The sequence below is a fragment of the Protomyctophum parallelum genome (genome assembly GCF_964188405.1).
Source record: "Protomyctophum parallelum genome assembly, chromosome: 14".
NCBI lineage: Eukaryota > Metazoa > Chordata > Actinopteri > Myctophiformes > Myctophidae > Protomyctophum > Protomyctophum parallelum.
In genome coordinates, this window is record NC_139709.1 from 33905981 (window position 1) to 33932704 (window position 26724).

The 26724-nt window shown below is 41.0% G+C and overlaps 2 protein-coding genes and 1 pseudogene across 3 annotated transcripts; 1 reads left to right on the forward strand and 2 right to left on the reverse strand.

Annotated features, from left to right (window-relative positions):
* Nucleotides 1-12760: 12760 nt before the first annotated feature.
* On the reverse strand, nt 12761-16950 carry LOC310871268 (mitochondrial ubiquitin ligase activator of nfkb 1-A-like; annotated as a pseudogene). Its single transcript has 5 exons — nt 16887-16950; nt 16049-16099; nt 15790-15910; nt 14712-14941; nt 12761-13265 (listed from the first exon to the last, which is right to left on the reverse strand). The product of its transcript is annotated as a mitochondrial ubiquitin ligase activator of nfkb 1-A-like (transcript).
* A 1235-nt stretch (nt 16951-18185) lies between these two features.
* LOC310870321 (uncharacterized protein) lies at nt 18186-21792 on the reverse strand. The gene is made up of 4 exons (XM_083781498.1): nt 21673-21792; nt 21416-21548; nt 19463-19709; nt 18186-18768 (listed from the first exon to the last, which is right to left on the reverse strand). Exons 2-4 carry the CDS (start codon nt 21445-21447, stop codon nt 18253-18255), a joined length of 795 nt encoding a protein of 264 aa, XP_083637624.1. The 5' UTR covers nt 21448-21548; nt 21673-21792; the 3' UTR covers nt 18186-18252.
* Nucleotides 21585-25258, forward strand: LOC310871270 (semaphorin-4E-like; the record flags this gene model as incomplete). The annotated part of the gene is made up of 3 exons (XM_083782757.1): nt 21585-21593; nt 21796-21986; nt 23266-25258. 3 exons carry the CDS (start codon nt 21585-21587, stop codon nt 25256-25258), a joined length of 2193 nt encoding a protein of 730 aa, XP_083638883.1.
* Nucleotides 25259-26724: the final 1466 nt, after the last annotated feature.

The following is a 26724-nucleotide window of genomic DNA, read 5'->3' on the forward strand; positions in this document are numbered from 1 at the left end:
GGCACGTCAAAAGTCACTTTCACCTAGAAACTCCATTCACACTTTTTATTATTCAGCTTACTGTGGAGACACATGCTGGAACTTTTTTTTATTTTTTATGTTTTGTAGTTTATGAGTTATTTAACTTAAACGCCCAATGCATTCTCTATGGCAATAGCACAAACTTTGGCATGCTACTAGTCCTACATACTTACACCTAGCAACCCCATTCTAGCCTACTTAGGTTCATCTTACGGTGGACATGTTTGCCTGAAAAGGAATCTTTGAAATGTTTCATAGTTTTAGAAATATAGTGCTTTCAAATTTGAGACATTTAACATGGGGCTCAATGGCAGCTCTATAGGCACGTCAAAAGTCACTTTCACCTAGAAACTCCATTCACACTTTTTATTATTCAGCTTACTGTGGAGACACATGCTGGAACTTTTTTTTATTTTTATGTTTTGTAGTTTATGAGTTATTTAACTTAAACGCCCAATGCATTCTCTATGGCAATAGCACAAACTTTGGCATGCTACTAGTCCTACATACTTACACCTAGCAACCCCATTCTAGCCTACTTAGGTTCATCTTACGGTGGACATGTTTGCCTGAAAAGGAATCTTTGAAATGTTTCATAGTTTTAGAAATATAGTGCTTTCAAATTTGAGACATTTAACATGGGGCTCAATGGCAGCTCTATAGGCACGTCAAAAGTCACTTTCACCTAGAAACTCCATTCACACTTTTTATTATTCAGCTTACTGTGGAGACACATGCTGGAACTTTTTTTGATTTTTATGTTTTGTAGTTTATGAGTTATTTAACTTAAACGCCCAATGCATTCTCTATGGCAATAGCACAAACTTTGGCATGCTACTAGTCCTACATACTTACACCTAGCAACGCCATTCTAGCCTACTTAGGTTCATCTTACGGTGGACATGTTTGCCTGAAAAGGAATCTTTGAAATGTTTCATAGTTTTAGAAATATAGTGCTTTCAAATTTGAGACATTTAACATGGGGCTCAATGGCAGCTCTATAGGCACGTCAAAAGTCACTTTCACCTAGAAACTCCATTCACACTTTTTATTATTCAGCTTACTGTGGAGACACATGCTGGAACTTTTTTTTATTTTTATGTTTTGTAGTTTATGAGTTATTTAACTTAAACGCCCAATGCATTCTCTATGGCAATAGCACAAACTTTGGCATGCTACTAGTCCTACATACTTACACCTATCAACCCCATTCTAGCCTACTTAGGTTCATCTTACGGTGGACATGTTTGCCTGAAAAGGAATCTTTGAAATGTTTCATAGTTTTAGAAATATAGTGCTTTCAAATTTGAGACATTTAACATGGGGCTCAATGGCAGCTCTATAGGCACGTCAAAAGTCACTTTCACCTAGAAACTCCATTCACACTTTTTATTATTCAGCTTACTGTGGAGACACATGCTGGAACTTTTTTTTATTTTTATGTTTTGTAGTTTATGAGTTATTTAACTTAAACGCCCAATGCATTCTCTATGGCAATAGCACAAACTTTGGCATGCTACTAGTCCTACATACTTACACCTAGCAACCCCATTCTAGCCTACTTAGGTTCATCTTACGGTGGACATGTTTGCCTGAAAAGGAATCTTTGAAATGTTTCATAGTTTTAGAAATATAGTGCTTTCAAATTTGAGACATTTAACATGGGGCTCAATGGCAGCTCTATAGGCACGTCAAAAGTCACTTTCACCTAGAAACTCCATTCACACTTTTTATTATTCAGCTTACTGTGGAGACACATGCTGGAACTTTTTTTGATTTTTATGTTTTGTAGTTTATGAGTTATTTAACTTAAACGCCCAATGCATTCTCTATGGCAATAGCACAAACTTTGGCATGCTACTAGTCCTACATACTTACACCTAGCAACCCCATTCTAGCCTACTTAGGTTCATCTTACGGTGGACATGTTTGCCTGAAAAGGAATCTTTGAAATGTTTCATAGTTTTAGAAATATAGTGCTTTCAAATTTGAGACATTTAACATGGGGCTCAATGGCAGCTCTATAGGCACGTCAAAAGTCACTTTCACCTAGAAACTCCATTCACACTTTTTATTATTCAGCTTACTGTGGAGACACATGCTGGAACTTTTTTTGATTTTTATGTTTTGTAGTTTATGAGTTATTTAACTTAAACGCCCAATGCATTCTCTATGGCAATAGCACAAACTTTGGCATGCTACTAGTCCTACATACTTACACCTAGCAACCCCATTCTAGCCTACTTAGGTTCATCTTACGGTGGACATGTTTGCCTGAAAAGGAATCTTTGAAATGTTTCATAGTTTTAGAAATATAGTGCTTTCAAATTTGAGACATTTAACATGGGGCTCAATGGCAGCTCTATAGGCACGTCAAAAGTCACTTTCACCTAGAAACTCCATTCACACTTTTTATTATTCAGCTTACTGTGGAGACACATGCTGGAACTTTTTTTGATTTTTATGTTTTGTAGTTTATGAGTTATTTAACTTAAACGCCCAATGCATTCTCTATGGCAATAGCACAAACTTTGGCATGCTACTAGTCCTACATACTTACACCTAGCAACCCCATTCTAGCCTACTTAGGTTCATCTTACGGTGGACATGTTTGCCTGAAAAGGAATCTTTGAAATGTTTCATAGTTTTAGAAATATAGTGCTTTCAAATTTGAGACATTTAACATGGGGCTCAATGGCAGCTCTATAGGCACGTCAAAAGTCACTTTCACCTAGAAACTCCATTCACACTTTTTATTATTCAGCTTACTGTGGAGACACATGCTGGAACTTTTTTTGATTTTTATGTTTTGTAGTTTATGAGTTATTTAACTTAAACGCCCAATGCATTCTCTATGGCAATAGCACAAACTTTGGCATGCTACTAGTCCTACATACTTACACCTAGCAACCCCATTCTAGCCTACTTAGGTTCATCTTACGGTGGACATGTTTGCCTGAAAAGGAATCTTTGAAATGTTTCATAGTTTTAGAAATATAGTGCTTTCAAATTTGAGACATTTAACATGGGGCTCAATGGCAGCTCTATAGGCACGTCAAAAGTCACTTTCACCTAGAAACTCCATTCACACTTTTTATTATTCAGCTTACTGTGGAGACACATGCTGGAACTTTTTTTGATTTTTATGTTTTGTAGTTTATGAGTTATTTAACTTAAACGCCCAATGCATTCTCTATGGCAATAGCACAAACTTTGGCATGCTACTAGTCCTACATACTTACACCTAGCAACCCCATTCTAGCCTACTTAGGTTCATCTTACGGTGGACATGTTTGCCTGAAAAGGAATCTTTGAAATGTTTCATAGTTTTAGAAATATAGTGCTTTCAAATTTGAGACATTTAACATGGGGCTCAATGGCAGCTCTATAGGCACGTCAAAAGTCACTTTCACCTAGAAACTCCATTCACACTTTTTATTATTCAGCTTACTGTGGAGACACATGCTGGAACTTTTTTTGATTTTTATGTTTTGTAGTTTATGAGTTATTTAACTTAAACGCCCAATGCATTCTCTATGGCAATAGCACAAACTTTGGCATGCTACTAGTCCTACATACTTACACCTAGCAACCCCATTCTAGCCTACTTAGGTTCATCTTACGGTGGACATGTTTGCCTGAAAAGGAATCTTTGAAATGTTTCATAGTTTTAGAAATATAGTGCTTTCAAATTTGAGACATTTAACATGGGGCTCAATGGCAGCTCTATAGGCACGTCAAAAGTCACTTTCACCTAGAAACTCCATTCACACTTTTTATTATTCAGCTTACTGTGGAGACACATGCTGGAACTTTTTTTTATTTTTATGTTTTGTAGTTTATGAGTTATTTAACTTAAACGCCCAATGCATTCTCTATGGCAATAGCACAAACTTTGGCATGCTACTAGTCCTACATACTTACACCTAGCAACCCCATTCTAGCCTACTTAGGTTCATCTTACGGTGGACATGTTTGCCTGAAAAGGAATCTTTGAAATGTTTCATAGTTTTAGAAATATAGTGCTTTCAAATTTGAGACATTTAACATGGGGCTCAATGGCAGCTCTATAGGCACGTCAAAAGTCACTTTCACCTAGAAACTCCATTCACACTTTTTATTATTCAGCTTACTGTGGAGACACATGCTGGAACTTTTTTTGATTTTTATGTTTTGTAGTTTATGAGTTATTTAACTTAAACGCCCAATGCATTCTCTATGGCAATAGCACAAACTTTGGCATGCTACTAGTCCTACATACTTACACCTAGCAACCCCATTCTAGCCTACTTAGGTTCATCTTACGGTGGACATGTTTGCCTGAAAAGGAATCTTTGAAATGTTTCATAGTTTTAGAAATATAGTGCTTTCAAATTTGAGACATTTAACATGGGGCTCAATGGCAGCTCTATAGGCACGTCAAAAGTCACTTTCACCTAGAAACTCCATTCACACTTTTTATTATTCAGCTTACTGTGGAGACACATGCTGGAACTTTTTTTGATTTTTATGTTTTGTAGTTTATGAGTTATTTAACTTAAACGCCCAATGCATTCTCTATGGCAATAGCACAAACTTTGGCATGCTACTAGTCCTACATACTTACACCTAGCAACCCCATTCTAGCCTACTTAGGTTCATCTTACGGTGGACATGTTTGCCTGAAAAGGAATCTTTGAAATGTTTCATAGTTTTAGAAATATAGTGCTTTCAAATTTGAGACATTTAACATGGGGCTCAATGGCAGCTCTATAGGCACGTCAAAAGTCACTTTCACCTAGAAACTCCATTCACACTTTTTATTATTCAGCTTACTGTGGAGACACATGCTGGAACTTTTTTTGATTTTTATGTTTTGTAGTTTATGAGTTATTTAACTTAAACGCCCAATGCATTCTCTATGGCAATAGCACAAACTTTGGCATGCTACTAGTCCTACATACTTACACCTAGCAACCCCATTCTAGCCTACTTAGGTTCATCTTACGGTGGACATGTTTGCCTGAAAAGGAATCTTTGAAATGTTTCATAGTTTTAGAAATATAGTGCTTTCAAATTTGAGACATTTAACATGGGGCTCAATGGCAGCTCTATAGGCACGTCAAAAGTCACTTTCACCTAGAAACTCCATTCACACTTTTTATTATTCAGCTTACTGTGGAGACACATGCTGGAACTTTTTTTGATTTTTATGTTTTGTAGTTTATGAGTTATTTAACTTAAACGCCCAATGCATTCTCTATGGCAATAGCACAAACTTTGGCATGCTACTAGTCCTACATACTTACACCTAGCAACCCCATTCTAGCCTACTTAGGTTCATCTTACGGTGGACATGTTTGCCTGAAAAGGAATCTTTGAAATGTTTCATAGTTTTAGAAATATAGTGCTTTCAAATTTGAGACATTTAACATGGGGCTCAATGGCAGCTCTATAGGCACGTCAAAAGTCACTTTCACCTAGAAACTCCATTCACACTTTTTATTATTCAGCTTACTGTGGAGACACATGCTGGAACTTTTTTTGATTTTTATGTTTTGTAGTTTATGAGTTATTTAACTTAAACGCCCAATGCATTCTCTATGGCAATAGCACAAACTTTGGCATGCTACTAGTCCTACATACTTACACCTAGCAACCCCATTCTAGCCTACTTAGGTTCATCTTACGGTGGACATGTTTGCCTGAAAAGGAATCTTTGAAATGTTTCATAGTTTTAGAAATATAGTGCTTTCAAATTTGAGACATTTAACATGGGGCTCAATGGCAGCTCTATAGGCACGTCAAAAGTCACTTTCACCTAGAAACTCCATTCACACTTTTTATTATTCAGCTTACTGTGGAGACACATGCTGGAACTTTTTTTGATTTTTATGTTTTGTAGTTTATGAGTTATTTAACTTAAACGCCCAATGCATTCTCTATGGCAATAGCACAAACTTTGGCATGCTACTAGTCCTACATACTTACACCTAGCAACCCCATTCTAGCCTACTTAGGTTCATCTTACGGTGGACATGTTTGCCTGAAAAGGAATCTTTGAAATGTTTCATAGTTTTAGAAATATAGTGCTTTCAAATTTGAGACATTTAACATGGGGCTCAATGGCAGCTCTATAGGCACGTCAAAAGTCACTTTCACCTAGAAACTCCATTCACACTTTTTATTATTCAGCTTACTGTGGAGACACATGCTGGAACTTTTTTTGATTTTTATGTTTTGTAGTTTATGAGTTATTTAACTTAAACGCCCAATGCATTCTCTATGGCAATAGCACAAACTTTGGCATGCTACTAGTCCTACATACTTACACCTAGCAACCCCATTCTAGCCTACTTAGGTTCATCTTACGGTGGACATGTTTGCCTGAAAAGGAATCTTTGAAATGTTTCATAGTTTTAGAAATATAGTGCTTTCAAATTTGAGACATTTAACATGGGGCTCAATGGCAGCTCTATAGGCACGTCAAAAGTCACTTTCACCTAGAAACTCCATTCACACTTTTTATTATTCAGCTTACTGTGGAGACACATGCTGGAACTTTTTTTGATTTTTATGTTTTGTAGTTTATGAGTTATTTAACTTAAACGCCCAATGCATTCTCTATGGCAATAGCACAAACTTTGGCATGCTACTAGTCCTACATACTTACACCTAGCAACCCCATTCTAGCCTACTTAGGTTCATCTTACGGTGGACATGTTTGCCTGAAAAGGAATCTTTGAAATGTTTCATAGTTTTAGAAATATAGTGCTTTCAAATTTGAGACATTTAACATGGGGCTCAATGGCAGCTCTATAGGCACGTCAAAAGTCACTTTCACCTAGAAACTCCATTCACACTTTTTATTATTCAGCTTACTGTGGAGACACATGCTGGAACTTTTTTTGATTTTTATGTTTTGTAGTTTATGAGTTATTTAACTTAAACGCCCAATGCATTCTCTATGGCAATAGCACAAACTTTGGCATGCTACTAGTCCTACATACTTACACCTAGCAACCCCATTCTAGCCTACTTAGGTTCATCTTACGGTGGACATGTTTGCCTGAAAAGGAATCTTTGAAATGTTTCATAGTTTTAGAAATATAGTGCTTTCAAATTTGAGACATTTAACATGGGGCTCAATGGCAGCTCTATAGGCACGTCAAAAGTCACTTTCACCTAGAAACTCCATTCACACTTTTTATTATTCAGCTTACTGTGGAGACACATGCTGGAACTTTTTTTGATTTTTATGTTTTGTAGTTTATGAGTTATTTAACTTAAACGCCCAATGCATTCTCTATGGCAATAGCACAAACTTTGGCATGCTACTAGTCCTACATACTTACACCTAGCAACCCCATTCTAGCCTACTTAGGTTCATCTTACGGTGGACATGTTTGCCTGAAAAGGAATCTTTGAAATGTTTCATAGTTTTAGAAATATAGTGCTTTCAAATTTACAATGGGGCTCAATGGCAAAAATGATGAAAAACAGCGTGCTATAGTATGCCGTACAATATGGTCCATAATGATGAAAAACGAGGATTAAAAAATAAAAATAAAACGATGGGCTATAACCCATCGTTTTTCTATATAGGCCTATATATATTTTTTCAAATCCTCAAAAATGATGAAAAACGGCGTGCTATAGTATGCCGTACGGTATGGGCTATAGCCCATGTTCAAAAATGATGAAAAACGAGGTTAATTTTCTTTTCAAAATTTCAAAAAACGATGGGCTATAACCCATGTTTTTTTTATTTATTTTTTTAAACCTAAAAAATGTAGAAAAACGGCGTGCTATAGTATGCCGTACGGTATGGGCTATAGCCCGTGTTCAAAAATGATGAAAAACGAGGTTAATTCTTTTTTTCAAAAATTCAAAAAACGATGGGCTATAACCCATCGTTTTTTTCATTTTTTCATTTTTTTCAAATCCTCAAAAATGATGAAAAACGGCGTGCTATAGTATGCCGTACGGTATGGGCTATAGCCCATGTTCAAAAATGATGAAAAACAAGGTTAATTTTCTTTTTCAAAATGTAAAAAAACGATGGGCTATAACCCATGTTTTTTTTTGTTTGTTTTTTTTCAAAACCTAAAAAATGATGAAAAACGGCGTGCTATAGTATGCCGTACGGTATGGGCTATAGCCCATGTTCAAAAATGATGAAAAACGAGGTAATTTTTTTTTTTCAAAAATAAAAAAAACGATGGGCTATAACCCATGTTTTTTTTTTTTCAAAACCTCAAAAATGATGAAAAACGGCATGCTATAGTATGCCGTACGGTATGGGCTATAGCCCATGGTCAAATATGATGAAAAACGAGGATAATTTTTTTTTTTTTATTAAAAAAACGATGGGCTATAACCCATGTTTTTTTTTTTTTTTTTCAAAACCTCAAAAATGATGAAAAACGGCGTGCTATAGTATGCCGTACGGTATGGGCTATAGCCCATGGTCAAATATGATGAAAAACGAGGATATAATTTATTTTTTTTATTAAAAAAACGATGGGCTATAACCCATGTTTTTTTGTTTTTTTTTCAAAACCTCAAAAATGATGAAAAACGGCGTGCTGTAGTATGCCGTACGGTATGGGCTATAGCCATAAACTGTAAAATATATGGACAAAGCGTTCGCCGGGTCTAACATGGACGTAAAATGAAGCCTGTTATTCCTGCACTGTAAGTCGCCATCTTTCTAGATCCGTTTGGTACCATCTGGCCATTGGCTGGCTCCGTTTTGGACCAGCTGGCCATTGGCTGCCCAGACAACGAGGCGGGACTTCCCCCCTTCTTCTCCGTTGGTTTTTATTTTGACTCGAGTGGGAGGGGAATCCCGATCATAGACTGTAACGGTAGCCACGCCCCTCAGAACATACGCGATGGTTTTTTTTCTTTATGGTCATTTTTTTAATTAATGGGACCATAATTTTCCAAAAAGAATATTATGACATTAGAAATGAGACTTTAAACTAGTGACTGGAAGAAGAAAGTATTCATGACCATGTTTATTAAGGTAATACAGTCTAGGTGAAGTTGGGCCAAAATACATGGGCCTCTATGGAGCTATGGGGCTTTTTGGGTCCAGTCCAGCGCCACAACAGGCCATTATCTGAACTACCGATTTCAAATGAGGCTTCACGAAATATCTGGCTGACTGCCCCCCTGGCTATAGCCCATGTTCAAAAATGATGAAAAACAAGGTAATTTCTTTTTTCAAAAATTCAAAAAACGATGGGCTAAAAAAATGGAAAAGAAAATCATAAAAAATGATGAAAAACGGCGTGCTATAGTATGCCGTACGGTATGGGCTATAGCCCATGTTCAAAAATGATGAAAAACGAGGTTAATTCTTTTTTTCAAAATTTAAAAAAACGATGGGCTATAACCCATGTTTTTTTTTTTTTTTTTTTTCAAAACCTAAAAAATTATGAAAAACGGCGTGCTATAGTATGCCGTACGGTATGGGCTATAGCCCATGTTCAAAAATGATGAAAAACATTTTTTTTTTTTATTATTCAAAAAACGATGGGCTATAACCCATGTTTTTTTTGTTTTGTTTTTTCAAAACCTAAAAAATGATGAAAAACGGCATGCTATAGTATGCCGTACGGTATGGGCTATAGCCCATGTTCAAAAATGATGAAAAACGAGGTTAACTTTTTTTTCAAAAATTCAAAAAACGATGGGCTATAACCCATCGTTTTTTTCATTTTTTTCAAATCCTCAAAAATGATGAAAAACGGCGTGCTATAGTATGCCGTACGGTATGGGCTATAGCCCATGTTCAAAAATGATGAAAAACTAGGTTAACTCTTTTTTTCAAAAATTCAAAAACGATGGGCTATAACCCATCGTTTTTTTCATTTTTTCATTTTTTTCAAATCCTCAAAAATGATGAAAAACGGCGTGCTATAGTATGCCGTACGATATGGGCTATAGCATGCTATAGTATGCAGTATACAGCATGCTATAGTATGCCACCCAAGGCCATGGGCTGAACTTTAGTAGCGTGCCAAAGTTTGTGCTATTTGTATTGGGCGTTGGAAATGTTTTGTAGTTTTTGAGTTATTTAACAAAGTAAAAAGTTCCAGCATGTGTAACCACAGTAAGCTAAATTATTAAAAGTGTGAATAGAGTTTCTAGGTGAAAGTGATTTTTTGACATGATTTTTTTTTTTCAAAAATTCAAAAAACGATGGGCTATAACCCATCGTTTTTTTCTTTTTTTTCAAATCCTCAAAAATGATGAAAAACGGCGTGCTATAGTATGCCGTACGGTATGGGCTATAGCCCATGTTCAAAAATGATGAAAAACTAGGTTAACTCTTTTTTTCAAAAATTCAAAAACGATGGGCTATAACCCATCGTTTTTTTCATTTTTTCATTTTTTTCAAATCCTCAAAAATGATGAAAAACGGCGTGCTATAGTATGCCGTACGATATGGGCTATAGCCCATGGTCCAAAATGATGAAAAACGAGGATTTTTTGTTTTTCAAAAATTAAAAAAAACATCGTTTTTTTCAAATCCTCATAAATGATGAAAAACGGTGTGCTACAGTATAGTATGCCGTACGACATGGGCTATAGCCCATATCCTCGCGGTGTATAGCGGTGTATGAGAATGGGTGTTGCGGAGGATGAGATCTCATTCTCCGCAACACAATGCATTCTCTATGGCAATGCACAAACTTTGGCATGCTACTAGTCCTACATACTTACACCTAGCAACCCCATTCTAGCCTACTTAGGTTCATCTTACGGTGGACATGTTTGCCTGAAAAGGAATCTTTGAAATGTTTCATAGTTTTAGAAATATAGTGCTTTCAAATTTGAGACATTTAACATGGGGCTCAATGGCAGCTCGTCAAAAGTCACTTTCACCTAGAAACTCCATTCACACTTTTTATAATTCAGCTTACTGTGGGCACACATGCCGGAACCTTTTACTTTGAAATGTTTTGTTGTTGAGTTATTTTTGTCTTTTTTTTTCTCCAAATCCTCAAAGATTATCAAAAACAGCATGCTATAGTATGCCACCCAAGGCCATGGGCTGAACTTTAGTAGCGTGCCAAAGTTTGTGCTATTTGTATTGGGCGTTGGAAATGTTTTGTAGTTTTTGAGTTATTTAACAAAGTAAAAAGTTCCAGCATGTGTAACCACAGTAAGCTAAATTATTAAAAGTGTGAATAGAGTTTCTAGGTGAAAGTGATTTTTTGACATGATTTTTTTTTCAAGATTTTCAAGTGTACCCTGATCTAGAAAACATTGAGAATTATACTGTTGCATATTTTATTTTACAATCAGTCCAAAACGGTAATGCTGAGGCTAAATTAAGGCACAGAACAAACATGTGGGAAAATAACCAATCTATATTGTAAATTTACTGTACATTGTTAGGCTACTTTCTATATTTACACAGATGTTATTTTCTCCAATAACTTAAGTACATCATGTATGTACAGTTTTAATATAACAACTGCACTGAAACAAACAAAAACATCTACACAACATACTATAATTTCCACTTTCAAATGTTGTATTTATATAAAATTGTTTTTTAGAACAATTATTAAACCGCCTCTTATTCCAAACAGTATATTTGGAGGACACCAAAGAACATTACCTTTGTCTTTTCAACTTAAGTTAAGTGTTGATATTTAGTGGCCTGCCCAACGTGACAGGCTACAAGCTCATAGATCGGCTATTCTCGGTGCACAAGAACGAAAATACACCGCATGGATGCAACTGGGACGTATCCTCAGTGATGTATCCCAAGGTCATCAGGGTTTCGGGTCTCACGAACATCATACCCCTCACTCGGGTGACACAGCCGGGGTGATCAAGTCCCGACTTACGTTCCAGTAGCTACCCTCGATCAGACCCACTAGGGAAAGACCAGGGCCACACAATCCGTTGGAACCGGTGGATTCTTGAGCCGCAATGGTTCTGCAGGCTCCACCTGGGCAACGGTAGCACTGCAGGCTCCACTTGTGGCTCGAATGGCCCTCGTAAAGGCCTCCTCGACTGTGTGCAACCAAGTAAATCAGGGGTTACAGTGAGTGTCACTCGTCTGTCTACCCAAACCTAGTACCTACCAAGCATACTGATGCTATACCACAGAATCTGCATTAAGGTAGGGTACAGTATGTGATATTTATTTATATTCTGATAGTAATCATTGTTATACGTTATATAGTGTGTTTTTCAGTAACAGGAGTCTCCATGTTTCTACAGCCCTTTAGAAAACAGAAAATGCATTTTCAGGTGGGGTCCGGGGATACCAATTTTATCCAATCAGGAGGGAGAGAGAGCTCACACGGGATAAAGTATAAACAAGTGAAATTGGAAGTGATGATAAAATTTGGAACGCGATAAAAATGAAGCTGATTGAATGGGTATCCATTGGATTTATTGGATGAAATTTGGCCACGCACCTGGAAAATGTATTTTATGTTTTTTAAAGAGCGGGCTCTTTAATAAGGGGGCGGACCTCTGTTACTGAACAAATACTATAGCAACAATTACTATCAGAATATAGTGCCTTAACAAAACACTATTTGTTTCAAGTTTCAACCAAAACATTTGGTTGCCTACAAGAGTTCCAATAACTGTTACTGGATATACGTGAATGCATACTGAATGTCTTTGTCAAAGTGTCTTATGCCTGATTAGAGATGCACCACTCTCCTGATGCTCTCTGCCTACATATGGGACAGTTGGGCTGGCTGTGGCAGGCAGGGCCTCATGCCTGATAGAGAGGCACCACTCGCCTGATGCTCTCTGCCTACACATGGGACAGTTGGGCTGTGGCAAGGCCTGGTAGCAGCTGAAGCAGCAGCACACATGTCCACAGTCCAGCAGGACACAGCTGCGCGGCTGGCTGAGGCAGACCACGCAGGCGGTCTCCATGGTCACCTCCGCTGCGGCGCCGTCCTGTCCTGCTGCGAGGCACCCGTCCCCGCCGTCTCCAGTCCCTAGAACTCCCTCCTCAGTCGCTCGCGGTCCCACCTCCTCTTCAGGGTGCCGTAGTAGCACCGGCCCACCCACAGCGGCACAGACGCCCCGGCCAGGGCGAACGCGGAGGCCAGCACCTGCCACACCACCGCCTGGCTCTCCTGCTCCGCTCGCAGCGTCTCGAAGTCCGTCGTGGTCAGGAAGTAGTCCGAGCCGTTGGCCGGCGGACGCAGCTTCAGGACCCGGTCCGTGTCCAGGATCAGCTCGCCCACGCCTGTGAGCGCAGCGCCCACCTGCCCAAAAAGAAGAGGAGAGCTTTGGATCCATTCCTTTGGGTTTGTTTTGGGGTTTTCTCCCTAGCTTAGTCATTACCATTTCCCCATGTGTTCTGTGGTTCACTATCTACCGCTCAACTGCATAAAACACTATGACTATTCGCACAAGAGACAGTGTTTCTACTGTTTATATCTACTGCTATGGTTCAACTCTGAGAGCGTACTAATGGAACCAAATGCACCTGTAAGAGTCCATTTCCATTTGTGCACTCTTAAAGTTACAGAGCTGTAAGGGTCCAAATTGTAACATACATACTTATAGAAATAAAGGTAAAAGGTCGCACACACCAAGACTGCGTTTCAGTTTTTATTCTTGCCGGCTATCCAGCCTTCATCAGTGTGATGAAGGCTGGATAGCCCAAACGTCTGTCATTCCATCATGCAAGAATAAAAAATGAAACGCGGTCTTGGTGTGTGCGACCTTTTACCTTTATTTCTATAATATGATTTGAACGGGTAACACACCATAAGTCAGAGCACGGTGGTCACAAGAAAAGTTATCTATTAACAACATACATATTTGACATTGGTTGTATTATATTAGTTATATTTGTTAACATCTGAACTTCTTTCATTCTTTCACTATCTGCAACCCTTAACTACAAATGATGGGCGCATATAAAACAAATAATTTCACCCACTCTTCCCCCACCTAATGGTACATGGTAAACGGTGCTATGTATCCAAGGTGCTTTACATATATTGTGCATTACATTCACCCTTTCACACACCGATGGCAGAGGAAACCATGCAAGGCACCAACCAGCTCATCGGGAGCAATTAGGGGTTCAGCGTCTTGCTCAAGGACACTTCGACACTAACTCTGGGGGAGCCCAGGTTTGAACTGGGAACCTTGTGGTTGCCATCCGCTCCAATAATAAATCCCAACTGCAGAGGGTGTTAAAGGGACACTTCACCCTTTTTGCAAAATAATATATGTTAATGACGTTTAGAAGCTTTAGATCACTTTCCTGGGGGTATTTATGTGTGTAATATGTGGTTTTAGTTATTTTAGATTGTAGCAGTGAGCCTGTTGTCTCTGATGTCATGGACACTGGTCTCACTACCTTCCTGGACTACAATTCCCATAATTCTTTGGTGCACTGCTCCTCCTTGCGGATAGGGGGAGAGCTGTCTTACTGAGACAACATGTAGTCCAGGAAGGAAGTGAGCCCAGTGTCCATGACATCAGAGACAACAGGCTCACTGCTACAATCTAAAATATCTAAAACCACATATTACACACAAAAAGACCCCCAGGAAAGTGTTCTAAAGCTTCTAAACGTCATTAACATATATTTTTTTGCAAAAAGGGTGAAGTGTCCCTTTAATTAATTACAAAAACTATCGACCGCAAGCCAACATGGCGATGAGCCCTGCTCTAGGGGCACCTTCTAGTAGTACCTTGAGCATCTGTTCAGTCTCCAGCTGCCCTTTGGGCTTCTCCCCGCTCAGCACCGTGCCGATGATGTCGGAGAGGCCGAACGTGGCCTGGTGGAACTCCTCGTGGATGACCTCCATGTCCAGGCCCGAGGCATCCAGGGGTCAGCACCCTGACCACCGCCTCGTCCGCCCCCACCAAGCTGAAGGGCACAGAGTTCACCCTCTGGTGCAGCACCCGCTCACTGTCCATCCTGCAAGGCCAGCACAGAGTTAGTACCAGTGTTGATAACTTATGACGAACTAGAAAAACTGCCCCTCGGGGAACACCTCTCCACCAGGCAAGGTCAGGTTGTGGCCTCCTGGTGGCGCTATAATAGGCCAATGTGAAAAAGGTTCCAATTATTTTTCTCAGTTGGCGGGTCGAGCAGTGATTGGCCAAGTCATTGGCCCTCTCCTCCAGGCTTCTAGCTAGACGAATCCACGGAGGGGGACGCCCCGGGCGCAGCCTCGGTGCAACCAGCACCAGCCATTGCATCAGCCACACCGTCCAACAGGGCACCGCGGACATGGAGCAGTGCCCTGCCAGCCGGGTGCAGCCAACCAGTGCTGACCACAGCCCAGTAAATGCCGCGCCCAGGGCACACCCACGCGGACCCACCCATTGTCCTTTTTCTCATGCCAGAGCACTCAGGAGGCTCTCTCTGCATTGTGTGTATATAAAAAATAAAAAGTAGACTAAAATGTTAGGGAGGGACCATGCATTTTTTTGCCGGGTCAAAGAGGTGATTGGAAATGCAAGAAACAGGTGAACGCATAACACTATGTGTACATAATTATTTTAGAGCGAAGGAGAGTGTGTGTGTGTCCGTGCAAAACTGTTGCTACGCATTCATGTTCTTGTGCGTGTTGACCGAGCGTCACGAGGCGTTGCTCGCGACGTCAGTGTTCTCCGCTGTTTTCTAGCGGGAGGAGGGGAGCGGGGGCTCAGATCGGAGAACCAATAGGATCCACGGCCTGTTTTCGACTGGCTCCCGAGTCCCGCCCCTCTTGACCAGAAAGCACACAGGCTGGGCTAGGCTATAATGACGTGGTATCTCACCACATTCGAAGGAGGCTGTTCCACACCAGCTTGTGTTCCTTCAGCATGAGTTTCTGCACCACTCCAACGGTGCTTTCTTGGAACTGACTCCTCAGTGGCTTTCCCACAGGTTGCACTGCCCCTATACACATGAACATTCATTCATTCATACATACGCACAATGTGCAAAAGAGAGAGACACAAGTACACAATTAAGAACTAAGAGTCAGGTCATGTCCAGATCACTAGCACTGATACAAAACACTGGGTGAGAGATTACCTTCAATGACAACGTGCTGCAGGCATTTCCCTGGGGTGGCATTCAAAATGTCTGGGAGCCTTCCGTTTAATAGTGGAGCAACTCTGAAACCCCATCTCACACACATTTATATAAATAAAATATGACAATTTCATGGTCTGAGGTCAGGACCTTTTTCACATGGATGGATGTGAAGATGATGCAAAGTGCCTCAATGTCCAATATGAACTGTCACTTTGTAGTACTAACAGGTAGCCTGGCCAAGTGGTAGAATATGTTTGTTTTCCCACATGGGAGAGCCAGGTTCGAATCTCAGGTGTTACACTGGCACCATGTTTGATGCACCATGTAGTGTGGAATATATATTTGTCTCGAATACTGTAATTCACTGTTTCATTTTTTTATGTAGAAAGTTCATTGTATTTACACCAGTGGTTCTCAAACCATTTTCAAGGACCCCCATCTGAAAATGTTGTGTGCCAGGTACCCCACAGAAGAGATGATGAAATTGCTAAATAAAATGGTAAATATTCCAAACAATTTCACACATTTTGAAAAATAACAGATGTACAAGCCTGCATATCATGCTATTTTTAATAGCCAAAGTATAAATGGATACAATGATTGTGATGCTGTAGTAATAAAGTATATAGAAGATGTACAACGAGACTTAACAGTGCCGCAGTTTGAAACACAGGAAAGATACAGAAAAAGAGATGAAACTACTTGAGAAAAGTAGTGTGTGTGTGTGTGTGTGTGTGTGTGTGTGTGTGTGTGTGTGTGTGTGTGTGTGTGTGTGTGTCTGTCTGTGTGAGCATAAGTACACATACATTATGTAGGCATGCACAGAGGCACCAACGTGCCAAAGGTCCACCACTGCTGCCTTCCTCTGCCCCTCCTGTGACAAAGTCTGCAGATCGCATGTCGGTCTGCACAGCCACCTGGCTATGCACAGACGACAGACACAACAATAATCACAAATCCTATTTGGAGCAACGTCATCGTCGACATCGACGGACTGCCATAAGCAAGTAGGTGTGTGTGTGACGTGTACATGTATATAGGCAAGGCAATTTTATTTATAAAGCACCTTTCATTCACAAGGCAATTCAAAGTGCTTTACAGAATAAAAACAAATAGAGTGCAACACTTAAAAAAAGAACAAATATAAAGGAGCATATGAATTCGAACGAATATGTTTTTAAATTAGACTTAAAAACAGCTATTGTTGGGGATTTCCTAATGTAACCTGGAATATTATTCCAGGTTTGTGGTGCATAATAGTGAAATGCTGCTTCCCCATGTTTTGTTCCAACTATGGGGTGAACAATTAGTAGGCCAGCCCCAGATGACCTAAGGGTTCTAGATGGTTCGTAATATGAACAGACAAGTAAGTAATTTTTCAGTGGCTCAGGGGTACTAGAGTTGCCGGTTGGGAACCGAAATGGTAACATTTTGATCACAGGCTTTGACAGTCGAAGTGTCCTTGAGCAAGACTCTGAACCCCTAATTGCTCCCAATGAGCAGGTTGGTGCCTTGCATGTTTTCATCCGCCATCGGTGTATAAATGTGTGTGTGTGTGTGTGTGTGTGTGTGTGTGTGTGTGTGTGTGTGTGTGTGATTTACCTGGGGTCCCTGCTCAGTGTTCATGTTGTATCATAAAACATCATAAAAGCATAGCAGCTGCTAGATGAAAAGAAAAGAATCAGAACAGCAGACCAGTATCTATGACAAGCCTTTAAGCACACTTAAGTAATTGACTAAAATGTTTTCTCTAAAGAAATGAAAGTGACGACACAAAATAAAATATGTCACTGATCTAATTGTGTGTTTGGCATTGAACATTGGAACATATGAATCAAAAAGGAATGTCTGTTTGCCTTTTAGGCTTCCTAATAAAATAAATCCCAGCCAATATGACAACTTAAATATACAATGAAATTATTGACATTTAATCATTTTTGAGTGGCACTAGGCCCTCCTATAAACAGCTATAGTGTACATTCGGTCTGAACACAAACATTAAATGCCATTGACAATGAATAGAGAATTTACGTTATGTGTCTGAGCAAATCGGCTGAGTATGTATGTATGTCGGTGCTCGGTAGCCACCCTTGGCCAATAAGGGACCACCATTCTTCATGATGATGTACGATGATTAGAGCGCCCCTCACTTCACACGGGTGTGATTTTATGATCTACATATCAGCCTCTGTCTCAATCCATCACTGTTGTGCCCAGGTCTTAACCAGAGGTCCATATTGATAGTTGCTGAGTAAGCAGGCCACAGTCCACAAAGAGTTAATGCTTCCCATCAAGGCAACAGGGATATCAGACTGGAAGAGCTTGCACAGTTTAATTCTTCCAATTATTCTCTCAACATGGACTTGAAGGTGTGCAATCTCCTGGGTTTTATTAACATCTGCTGCTGGCATCTGGCTCTGTTTTGAAATGAAGGGTGGGCGATACAGTTGACCTGGGATACAGTCAACAAACCAAACCTTGTCTGCCATCACAGCCATATCCTCTGTCAGCAGGTCTTGGAGGCCTGACCGCTTAAACAGCTCTTTGTGACTGATGGAGCCAGCATACAGGTCTGAGATGAAGGTGACTGCTCCATGAGGTGCCATACCGATCAGGCCCTTCAGGGTGGAATGAGACTTGTAGGATGAGAACATCTCACTCTGAAGAGACAAACTGTCTGGCTGGTGGCATCTTAGCTCTGTGCAGTCGACAATCACCTACAAAATGAAGTAACATCAGATTATTTTATTTTCAAACATCAAAGTGATGCAGAGAAAACAGTTCTCAGGTTTTAACAATGTCTGGAGAGATACATTGATCTGCCGATGCTCACACAACATTAAGACTACACTGCCCTCTACTGACCACCCTATGCACGCTGTGGACCCCCTTTCCATCTAGACCAGAGGTGGGCAACTTTGGATGGAGAGGGCCACTATATTTCCACACTCACTCCAGAGGGCCACATTGCATACTGTCGTAGCAAAAATAGCCAATCTACAAGCTCAAAACATGTCGCACTGTGACGCGTTTTGAGCTTGTAGATCAGCTATTTTTGCTATATTTGAATTTAAATCCTGAATATTTTTTTGGCTATTTTTGAATTGGAATCCTGAAAAGTAACCTTTTTTATATAATTTAAAATGCATTTAGTTACCGTAGTTATGTTGACTTTATGAACAAAATACAAATGCATTGGACATAAAACAGACTAACATTTTAATACTACTCATTAAGCTACTAATCTATAGACTGAAGTAATTAAAGCGGGTCAAGTTTGCATGTTTGGAATTGTAACAGCTGAAATAAATAATATATGGGCCGCATTAAATGAATGTGGGGGCCGCATGTGGCCCCCGGGCCGCCAGTTGCCCATCCCTGATCTAGACTAATGCCAGTGATTGCGTTCACCTGTGTATCAGCGTATTTGCTCTGCCTGAACTCCCTCGGCAACACAGCCTGAACTTCCTCTCGGGACATCCAGAGTTTCAGAGAGCCCAGCAGAAAGTACAGGTAATATGTAAACGTCGTTATGATCCGGCTGACCGAAATGGTCAGGGTGGATCCCGAAACGATCCGCCAGGTCAACTTCTGTGGACCCCAACGCCAGGTACATGAGGAAGAGGAAGAATTCATCCAGTGGAAGAAGAGCATGTCTCTGAAAGAGAATGTGCAAAACACAGACAATTATGTATAGCAATGTTGTTACAGTTGTTACAGTTACAGTGGTAAAATGTGGAACGCCCTACCAACAGTCACATTTAGTGCCGGTAGTGCATCAAAATAGAAGCTCCGGGGTGCCAGAGTTGTCTGATCGCTTTTACTCTGAAAGCCATGAACCGGAAACACTTTCCTAAAAAAGTTGACTTTACAAAGTGACCTCACATCCCCGATCATCTTAATTAAATTTTTTACGCTCCAAAAAGCGTTCATATTTTGCGGAAGAGACGGATGAGGAGCAGAAATGAAGCGCCAGCATATCGATCCATTCATCACCACGGAGAGCGCCCTGGATTAGGAGATACGAGTCATTCTTTCCGCCGCGCTAACATGGGAGTCAATGACAAGCTAATAGTTGCACAGAGCGTTAGCGTACGGAAAGCGAAATGCCAAAAAAAAAAAATAGGAAAAATTCTGAATATTCTTATCTCGCCCCGTGTCACTAGGACGTCCACAGACGTCGTAGGCACAAATTTTTCGGAATCCTTATGACGGCCTCATGCGTCGTATGAACTGAAACGGTTAAGACATGTGAATCCCTTGACTCCTTCAAAACCGCTCTCAAAGGGCACCTACAGATGGCTGCAATTCGAAACTGGCCTCTGTAAAATCTGAATCCCCCCCACCGACCCCCCCCCCCCCCCTTTCCCCTCACTGTATATGTATCTTTTCCCTTTTTGCTTCCTATATGATGAATTCCTGTTCTGTTCTTTAACTACATAGAAGTGTCTATTTGTATGTCTCTAAATGTTTTGATGAATTGAACAATGTGGACCCTGTTGTAAACAAGTGTAATGCTTAATTGGGTCGTCCACTCACAGTTAACAGTCTTTGTATTGAGTTTGTGCTTGAAATGTACTGTAATTCTACAAACTGTTAATAAATATTTCAATCAATCAATCAAACAGAATAGGAAAAAAATTACATTAATTTGCCACATTGTATAATCCAGGGCAGTGGCATGATTTATGCATAGATTGCATACTATACATATTCCTGCCATTGCCCTTGACCAAGGTACTGCAGCTGATCCTGCAGCTGGTCCCCAGGCATTGCACTGGCTGTTCAATGCTCCCAAGTAGGTAAAAAGCAGGGGACACATTTCCCCAACACCCCAGTATACTTTAACTTCAATATGGTCTTGATTACACCATTACAGGTATGTGGTATAGCAGGGTTCGGCAACCTTTTTCCACATGAAGTGACATGTTTTTATTTTCTCGATAGTCAGTGTGCCATTCATATCTTAAGTTTTATTATGACAACACATCAATTAATATTTCCAACATATTTTGATTGTCGATATTATTTTCTTTCACATCAGGATGCAAGGATCAGTAGATTCAGTCAAATAAGTAAACCACCTATCTCTCAGACTCTCTCCCCAGTCAGAGTTCTGAGTTTGAATTAATGTAGAATTATGTGCAGAATGTAATTTGCATACATATGTGAGAGTACTACATTTAATTATTTTATTTTTAAAAGATCCTCTCTCCCTCTCACACACTTATGCCAGTGTGCCAGTGTCCCCCTCCCCTGTGCCAATGTTGGCCCCAGTGCTAGGTTGCCTACCCCTCTGGTATAGCGATTCTACAGTAACGGTCAGCACAGTACAAAATAATAAAACAGCCTGAGTAAACTTACTGAGTAAGTACATGGAATAAATATTTCCTCATCCCTCTGCTGGGCTCTCCGTGCCCGGGTGACTTGGATCATGTTGCCTGTGGATGGTTCAATCAGGTGCCAAAACGCCACCAGGTGCTCATAGGTAGCAAATCTTGGAGACAAATTAGGATTGTCATTGTTTAGAACCATGAGCAAGGTTACACTTTCATGCAATGACATTTACATAAATAAATAATGCATATGAAATTGGTATGCTTTATGCAAGTCATTCTCACCTTGTGAAGTTTCTAATCTGTGAGTCTGAGCCTTCAAATCGATGTAGCCCAAACCTACATTTCCACCTGCTTCTTCAGTCGAGTGATTTCATCCTTCATCTCATCCCTCTCACTCAATGCCAGGGCCAGGCCAACAGCGGCAGGTTCAGGGGCTGTGCAGTAGTCGTGGCCACAGCAAGGCACTTTCATCGCAGTTTCAGCATCACCATCCACGCCTCTGACAGTCTGGTCTGGGCAGTTAGTGGGTCTTTCTCTCCTCTGCCAAACACTAACGCGTTGACAGACTTCATATCCATTCCACTCGAACAACACAGGCAAGGCCCCCTTTCTAAGCCGATGTAGTCCACCTGGAGTCTTCTTTATCACGTCTTCTTTAATAAAGTGCCTACTACACACATATAGCACCGACGAGTGACGGTGAAGTTGTCCCTTCTTATATTAACCAGCCATTTGGGCCTCAGTTCAGCATCTTCTGGGAAACGGTGAAAACTCAAAGTTGTAAACTTTGCTGAAGAAGTGCAAAGAGGCACTGAACAATGCTCCGTCGAGCCCACCGCCCTCTGCATCAATTTCACCGTGCTTTTCTTCATGGCAAATTAAGTCACTACACTTCAAAGACACGGTCTGATCTAGCCATGGTTCATGACGCTCGTAGGGCTAGGTCTGATCAACACAACGACAAAACGTGAAAACGAACGATAAAAACGAACGGAAGTAAATTAAGAATATAAACACAGACTTGGACAAAAAAAAGAGTACAACAAAAACGAACAATTTCAAGTAGTTTTAAGTATCGGAATAAGCGTGGGTTTGTTACGACCGCAGCATTGCGCCACCTGTTTACATAATAGACGCGGAAGTAAAGGGGAAGTGACCGCATGTGAAGAGGATTGATTGATTGATTGATTGAAATATTTATTAACAGGTTGTAGAATTTACAGTACATTTTAAGCACAAACTCAATACAAAGACTGTTAACTGTGAGTGGACGACCCAATTAAGCATTACACTTGTTTACAACAGGGTCCACATTGTTCAATTCATCAAAACATTTAGAGACATAGCCTACAAATAGACACTTCTATGTAGCTAAAGAACAGAACAGGAATTCATCATATAGGAAGCAAAAAGGGAAAAGATACATACAGTGAGGGGAAATGGGGTTGGGGGGGGGGAATGCTCGACTCCGCGTCTCCGCCCCTTTCCAGACATTGAGCAACAGTGCTGCCTAGCAACGGTTTGCGCGAAAGCTCTGACGTCAGCCGAATCAACAAACGGGTTGCCAGGCGACATCTCCACTGTCTGTGTCCCTTAATGCCCATATATGGAGATCTATGATGACATTGCTAGGCAACGGTTTGTGTACTGTTGATGCCAGACCAGGTGTGCTGAGTCAGCGTGATGTCAGACAAACCTGCCTGTGTAAAAGGGGAATACATTTTATTATGAATCACTCTGAGAGATACAGCAAGTGAGATACTTATATACAAAGCCAACGTGAGAGACGTCATTTTACACTATGTCTCCCCGGTATGCCTTGAGCATTCTCTATGCCTTGTGCGTTCTTTGTGGATTTCTTCTCCCGTCCTGTAGCACATTCACCAGTCATGACAGCATTCCACGAAAGACTCTGGCCTACCACCACGGGCTGAAGACGTTCAGAGAGGATGGCGTTTGGAACTACACCACTATGCTCATGAGAGAGGATTTGGGTCTGCTGCTTCTTGGGGCCAGAGATGCCATCTACGCCCTGGATATCGACGACATCACTGACAAGAAGGCTGCAGAATATTGGCCAGTTACCGAAGATGAACGGAAGGTCTGTGCCGACAAGGGACGAGATCGTGAGGTGGAATGCCGTAACTACATTCGGACCCTGCACACACGGGATGACAACAGAATGTATGTGTGCGGGACAAATGCTTTCAATCCCAAATGCGATACCATGACATATTCTGATGGAACGTTGAGTCTGGAGAAAGAGCTGGAGGACGGTAAAGAGAAGTGTCCCTACAATCCTTTCCATACATCATCCTCCCTCATGGATGGAGACGTCCTGTATTCTGCTACATCAACCAACTTCTTGGGCACTGAACAAAGGTTCAGCAGGTTCAGCGGGCCTGCGTTGAAGACTGAGGTCAAGTACTCTTGGCTCAAGGATCCCAAATTCATCTACATGGACCAAAGTGACGGTGAAGGTGACGATGATAAGGTCTACTTGTTCTTCACAGAGGAGGCCGTGGAATATGACAGCAAACCTGTGATATCAAGAGTGGCTCGTGTCTGCAAGGGGGACATGGGAGGAGACAGGATACTGCAGAAGAAATGGACTACGTTCCTGAAGGCTCCTCTGGACTGCTCCGTAGAGGCTGGCAGCCTGCCCTCCCTCGTCCAGGATGTGTTCCTGCTTCGACACCACGACTGGAAGGAGAGCGTCTTCTATGCCGTCTTCACACCTCAGGCGAGATCGTCGCACACGTCTGCGGTGTGTGCATTCAGCGTGTCTGATGTTGAAAAGGTGTTCAACGAAGGACGTTTTAAGAAGCCCGTCACTGTGGAAACATCGTGGGAAAGGTGGGTGACGGTGCCGGAGGGTGAGGTGCCCAAACACAGACCAGGAACTTGCACCAAACAATCATTGGACCAGGGAGACCAATCCCAGATGTTCATCAGGGAAAGGCCCATCATGGATGAAACTGTTCGGCCACTCACAGGGGGCCCGCTGGTGGTGAAAGAGGGGCCCTTGATGACACGGATTGTAGTGGATACTGTGTTGGCACTAGACGGAGAGAGATACCCAGTTATGTTCATCGGCACTGAAAACGGCTACATTCAGAAGGCTGTGAACTACGCTGGGGAGATGTTCATTATTGAAGAGATTCAGCTGTATGAGGATCCTAATCCTGTCCAGACTCTACGCCTCTCTTCCAGCAGGGGCCAGCTGTACGCAGGGTCAGAGTTTGGTGCTGTCCAGATGCCACTCAGTGACTGCAGTCGCTATGAGTCCTGTGTGGACTGTGTCCTGGCCAGAGACCCTTACTGTGCTTGGGACACCTCCTCCGACCAGTGCCGCCAAGTCTCCAGCTTGTCTTCCTCCGACGCTGCCATTCAGAGTCTAAAGAAGGGGGACATTTCACAATGTCCTCGCCCAGAAGAGCCAGTCGTGGCAGCTGAAGACATCGCCCTGGTTACAGGGAACAATATTATTCTGCCTTGTCAGCCAGACTCCAACTTGGCGCAGGTCCACTGGCATTTGTCGGACCAACCACTGCAGTCCGACAGCAAATACGACATCTACAATGGACACCTCGTCATTCTACACGCCTCAGAATCAGATGCTGGCTTGTACACCTGTGACTCCATAGAGCAGGTCAACGAGAGAGTCTACAAGAGGACCATGGCAGTGTATCGACTACAGCCCCACACTGATGGTCGTGCTGCAGTGGGTCTTATAGTTGCCGTGGTTCTGCTGTCTTTGCTGGTTCTATGCCTCGTTGGCATGTTAATGTGGAACCGCTGCAGAGGATATATTGGGAAGCTCCTGAATCCCACTACTCCCACTACAATTTACAATGTAGGCATTTAGGCATAACCACTACTCCCTACACATGCAACATTTAATGACACTGCTGTGAAACTGAAGGGAATGAGACTAAGGATGCTTTCCTTTCCTCATGTTTGATTCATGACCTGTTGTGAGCCTTGCAGAACTGTTGTACGACGCAGCACAAATAAGGCATTATGTCAGGACCCATTTGTGATTGCTGACAGCATTGATTTAATTGTAATGTGTTTGTTTTTATTTGTCTTTTGAGTGCTGTACAGGAATCTTATGATAATGTGTAGATTATCCTGTTGTATATAGCTGGACTGAAAAAAGAAATAAGGATTTGTGTCTGAGCCCATGTTTTTTATGTAGCCTACTGTACATAGTAATTATTTTGTTTATTTTTATAATAAAAATGCTTGTTCCAGTGAGCTGAATTGTTGTGATCTGACTACTTTTACTTTTTAAGAAGCAGAATAGGGAAAATGGTTGGTGCCTTATGAATTTAGGCTAGTAAGAAATAAGAATTATTGTCTCACTACAATACACTACAATACAATACACTGGGAAAATATAAAATGCTGCATTTTATCACATTGCAGACGTTACGCCCTCCTGGCATAGTATTAGCTCTGTTATTTTTTGCCAAATTTAGAACTTCCGATATAGCCTATACTTCCGCATTAGGAGCTGGCAAATATAATAAATCTGGTTGCCTTCAGAATAAGGTAATAATGTTTTTTAAAACACATACTGTACATTTATTTCAAAATGCATTTATGATATATGTATTTTTAAATGGCTTATGGCTTGGAGTACTTATATGTGCCCTAAAAGGGTGTAATACCGATTTAAAATGGCTATTGATTCCCATTGAATTGGGCACTTGGCACATTTTCCTACCCTTGGCTTGCACTGCAGGGCGTCATTTAATAGTCTCTCGACTCGAGACAGACTCTGTTGACTTGCATCAACTAAAGCAAAAGCGGGCGCTGGTGATGGATGATGGATTCTCAGATTGCCTATAAGTCAATTATTATTACAGTGGCTTTATTATAGTGGTTTTCAATCAGTGGTCCTTGAGGGGGTGCCAGGTCAACTCAAGTCAAGTCAATTTTATTTATAGAGCACATTTATAAACAGCCAAGGCTGACCAAACTGCTGTACACCAAGAGAAAAATAAGTAATTATACACATTGCACAATATAAAATCTCAGTTCACAAAAATATCACATATTGCTCAACACATCAGGGTTATAAAAACATCAGAAAACCCAAAGAGTAATGGCAGAAAATACAATTAAGTAAGTGCATCAAATACGATAAAAGTGAGTGCATCAGGTAAGGCAGTAAAAAAGGGTCCAGCAAATTTCCAAAGAAGGATTAAAAGTCCTGGGAGAACAGGTGAGTTTTTAGTCTGCTTTTAAAGGTGTCTAGGGAGGGTGCAGATCTGATAATTAGCGGTAGGTTGTTCCACAGATTTGGAGCGGCGACCGAAAAGGCTC

What these genes read in the sequence shown, in the direction of transcription:
- LOC310870321 (XM_083781498.1), bottom strand. Translation starts at nt 21,447, where the DNA reads ATGAGGAAATATTTATTCCATGTACTTACTCA. An exon ending in TTATTCCATGTACTTACTCA is followed by an intron (nt 19,710 to 21,415) that starts GTAAGTTTACTC and finishes ATTCTCTTTCAG; the next exon opens with AGACATGCTCTTCTTCCACT. An exon ending in GCAAATACGCTGATACACAG is followed by an intron (nt 18,769 to 19,462) that starts GTGAACGCAATC and finishes TTCATTTTGTAG; the next exon opens with GTGATTGTCGACTGCACAGA.